This window comes from Myotis brandtii, unplaced genomic scaffold (assembly GCF_000412655.1).
Source record: "Myotis brandtii unplaced genomic scaffold, ASM41265v1 scaffold274, whole genome shotgun sequence".
Taxonomy (NCBI): Eukaryota; Metazoa; Chordata; class Mammalia; order Chiroptera; family Vespertilionidae; genus Myotis; species Myotis brandtii.
Genome location: NW_005360425.1, coordinates 1,327,895 through 1,331,739, shown reverse-complemented (window position 1 = coordinate 1,331,739; position 3,845 = coordinate 1,327,895). Strand labels below are relative to the sequence as shown.

Sequence of the window (3,845 nt, the reverse complement as noted above, 5' to 3'; positions counted from 1 at the left end):
TTCTAATATCTTGGGAAGTTATATAAATGAAATCAGTGTATTTGGCTCCTTTCACTCAACATTCTATTTATGACATTCACCCATAATTAGGCAGAGCAATAGTTGATTCTTATTGCTGTACTACAGGCCTGGTACACGAAATTTTGTGCACAGATAGGGTCCCTAGGCCTGGCTGGCGATCAGGGCCAATCTGTGAGGTGACCAGCAGGGCAACTTGGGGGGTGGGGGGGGTTCTTCCCCGCTGACACCCGCCTTGGCCAGCCTGGGGCCTGCAGGCAGATCCTGCATTGAGCGTCTGCCCCCTGGAGGTCAGTGTGCGTTATAGCTACCGGTCGTTCTGCCGTTTGGTCAATTTGCATATTAGGCTTTTATTATATAGGATAATTTCCAGTCTGAATATTTTTATTCGTCAGGCATATTGTTAATGGGCAATTGCTTTCTTTCTATTTTTGGCTGTTAAGAGGAGTGGCATTATAGATGTTCCTCTGCCATGTCCTCAGTGGACATATGTATGGGTTTCTGTTAGGTGTAGACCTAGGAATGGAATTGCTGAGTCATAGATGTTTGTTCAGCTCCCATTGATGTTACCTGTTTCCCAGCTTGTGCTGTGTAGTGAGTGAAGGCCACTCACTTCTTTAAGCAGAGCAGAAGCCCACAATGGGAGGACCCTGGGTAGTGCTATGTACTGTGGAGCCAGGAGCATTTGTCTCCCCTCAGGCTCCTGTCCTCTGCAGCTATGGACCAGAAGGGCTGTGGGGAAGAAGGGAAGCTTCGAGTGGGGACTGGTTGGAGAAAGCCCCCAGAGGGCACAGAGAGGCAGGGGTGAGTATTTCTACAGGGGCAAAGCAGGGGTATTGAGGACCTTGAGCCTCACCTGGGCTTGGTTCTTATGTTGGCCAATCCCACCACATTGGAGAAGCCCAAGATGCTGAGGGTTCTTCTTTGGCCCTGCTGCTCTGCAGTCATGTCCCAGAACTGTACCCAAGATGGTCCCCAGATGCAGTCCGAGTCTGGCTGCCCTCAGCGTTCACAGACTTCAGGCATGTCTGGCAGGGAAGGGGCACAATGGTTCTGAATCATCTTAGGACATTCAGTGTTTTCTGGGGATCTGAGTGGGACCCGGGGAGGAAAAGTGATTGTTGGATGATGAGGGTTCAGATACCTCATCTGACTACTCACCTTTTTAAGAAAGGGGATAGGTTAGCTCTTGGGGGTGGGCAGTGCCTGGACTCAGAGCACTGCCAAGCTGGATTCTCGCTGTTGGAAAAAAGTCCCATTTCTAATCCTGCTATGCTATCTCAGCCTACCTTTTGCTTTCTCTGGAATATTATTTGTACCAGTCAGAGCCCAAGCCGTCTTGCTGTTGGACAGGATCTGCCCTAAAGTCATTGCCAGACCACATTGTACAGTGTGGCCTCTCTGCAGCCACAGGGACAGTAGTAAAGGTGACCTCCTCCATGGCTTGGAGAATCTCAGACATCTTTTCTGACTTCAGGTGCTTCTCATGGGCCCTTGTTTGCGTACTCTGATGAGCTGATTGCTAGGAAAACTCTCAGAGTCCCTATTTAGTCAGACTCTCCCATCAGGAGAGCCCTCCCAAGCCATGTGCCTGCTCTCCCACCTCCGGTCCCGCTCATTGAAGCCATGCAAACATCTCTGTAGAGTGAAGTCCAGGCTGACTCGGTGTCTGAAACTGGCAAGCACTTCATACCATGCTGAGCCAGGACACCGAGAAAGCGTTAGAGCTTGCATTTTTGTTTGTTGTGCTTTCCTGCCTCCCAAGAACTCCACCCTATTCATAAAGGGAGATAAAACATTGCACATTTAAGAGAAAGAGAATATCATTGGGTAGCACTAACCAAGACTACTGGAGATAAACCATCAGCATTGGAACTGTCGGTCTCATTTACTCTGACTTCCCTTATAGGGCTGTTCCAGCTAGCCAGCACTGGGAGGACTCAGGAAGCCACCTCCTTCCCTCTGCCCCTCCCAGCAGGGAGAGAGGACCATGACTCCCTGTCCCTCTGCTCTTCAGGCTGGGAGGAGGGTGTGGCTCAAGCTGGGGAAGGCTGGTGCTCCTGATGCTGGAGTCCCTTATCTCCCTTGCAGGCATCAAACAGAAAGGCCCAATGCTGAGCAGCAGCCTGATGCACTCTGAGTCGGAGCTGGACAGCGATGATGCCATCTTCACGTGGCCAGACAGAGAGAAGGGCAAACTCCTGCATGGTCAGAATGGCTCCGTGCCCAACGGACAGACCCCACTTAAGGCCAAGAGCCCACGGGAGGAGCTCTTATAGCCAGTCACCTGGTCTGTCTCCTCAGGGTAGGGGTTGGCAGTGCTGGGGTCCAGAGCATTGCCAGGCTGGTTCTCAAACCTCCCATTTCAGTGGGCAGCTGTTCTGCCAGCATCTGCTGGTCAACTCCCCCCGTATCATCCACAACCAGAGCTGCTGATACCTGGATCCAGAGACATTCTCCAGGAACTCTGAACAAAGCTGTGAATGAAGAGGTTTCCTCTTTAAACCCGTCTGGTAGTCTCCCCTCCCCCTCTTACCTCCCCTTCCCCCCGCATATCCTCACCTCAGGGCCTCCTTTTTTGCAAACCTCTCCCCTGCTCTAAGGGTGGACACAGCCAGCTCCCTGTTGGCAGTGTTGCACTCCCAGAGCACCTGCATAGGGAGGACTAGCTGTGCCCCCCACGCCTGGGTACAGGACCAAGCACTATCAGTCTACAAGAGCCTGCCCTACATTCTTCTCTTCTTTGAGATCACTGGGTCCAGAGGACGTGGTGCTCCCTTCTCCTCACCACAGATGCTGGGCTGGTGGTGCAGATATGGTGTCTGGCCCAAGGGTAAAAGAGAGCTGGCTGCAGTGTCAGAGCAGCGAGGCTGGACACAGACCGCCTCCCCATCTCCTTCTGACCAGCGCTGGCTGAGAGCAGAGAGCCACAGCTGACTGGAATGTTATGGCATGAGAGCGCATGTGTGCGATTGCCCCATCGTGTTCTTCTTTGTGTCCCTTGCGTGTGTCTGTGTGTGCGCGCGTGTGTGTATTGGCTACTCACAAGGTGACCCTGACCTGGAAAGATTTTCAGCTCCTTGGAAGAGAGACTTCCTATAATGTCTGGGTGTTGAGGACTGGGAGCTTTGGGGGGGAGGGGGTGACTTTTTAAAAAGAAGCTTACAGTTTATACTACTGTCTGTTGTGAGATGATTAAACATGCTATTTAATTGTACATGTGCCCGCTGACTCTCCTGCTGTGCTCCATCACTGACCTGTACTGTCCAGCCACCGGTGCATCCCTGAGAGGTGATGACCTCCAGCAGGGAAGTCGTGGGACTGGCATCAACACTGTGGCCAATGGTGCTGGGGTTGTGCCTCGACAGCTGCCTGGCTGCTGGTGGAGGAGTGCATCCCTCCCAGCCCCTGCTGGCCAGCTGCCCTGGCTTTTAGGGAGGCAGCTCCCCCTTATCCCAGGGCCTAATGCCCAGGGTGTGGGGCTCTTTCTAGAACAGCCGGAAGGAACACCAAATAGAAGGCATCCTTGCATTTCTGGAACCCCACTAGGTACTGTGCACAGAGAGGAAACTTACCAGGAAGCAAAACTCAAAGAAAACTAGAGCTGGAAGGCTGCAGCCTTGGCTTTCCTGCTTGGGGAGAGACTGATCCTTGTCCTTACAACTTCCCTTTGGCCCATCTGATAAGTGGAAGGAGCTGAAGAGGTGGCCACATACATTGAGAGTTACTCTCTGAAAATGGGATGGAAAGAAGGTGCATGCAGTCGGGCCATCAGTCCCTGGAAAAGAGAGTTTCAGGAGCATGGAGGAGGCCCTTGACATTTGTGG

The 3,845-nt window shown here is 52.4% G+C and overlaps 1 protein-coding gene across 6 annotated transcripts in view; it reads left to right on the top strand.

Moving 5' to 3' along the window:
* The window catches only part of KIAA0319L (KIAA0319-like ortholog), a 109,334-nt gene extending 106,099 nt beyond the window's left edge, over nt 1–3,235 (top strand). For 5 of the 6 annotated variants that reach the window (XM_014541525.1, XM_005868569.2, XM_014541524.1 and 2 more), the window contains 2 exons: nt 718–822; nt 2,110–3,235. In XM_014541525.1, the coding sequence (XP_014397011.1) occupies nt 718–822; nt 2,110–2,297 (293 nt within the window). In that variant the 3' untranslated portion in view covers nt 2,298–3,235. The remainder of the gene's footprint in view (nt 1–717; nt 823–2,109) is intronic. The other variant, XM_005868570.2, reaches the window with a different exon arrangement.
* Nucleotides 3,236–3,845: the final 610 nt, after the last annotated feature.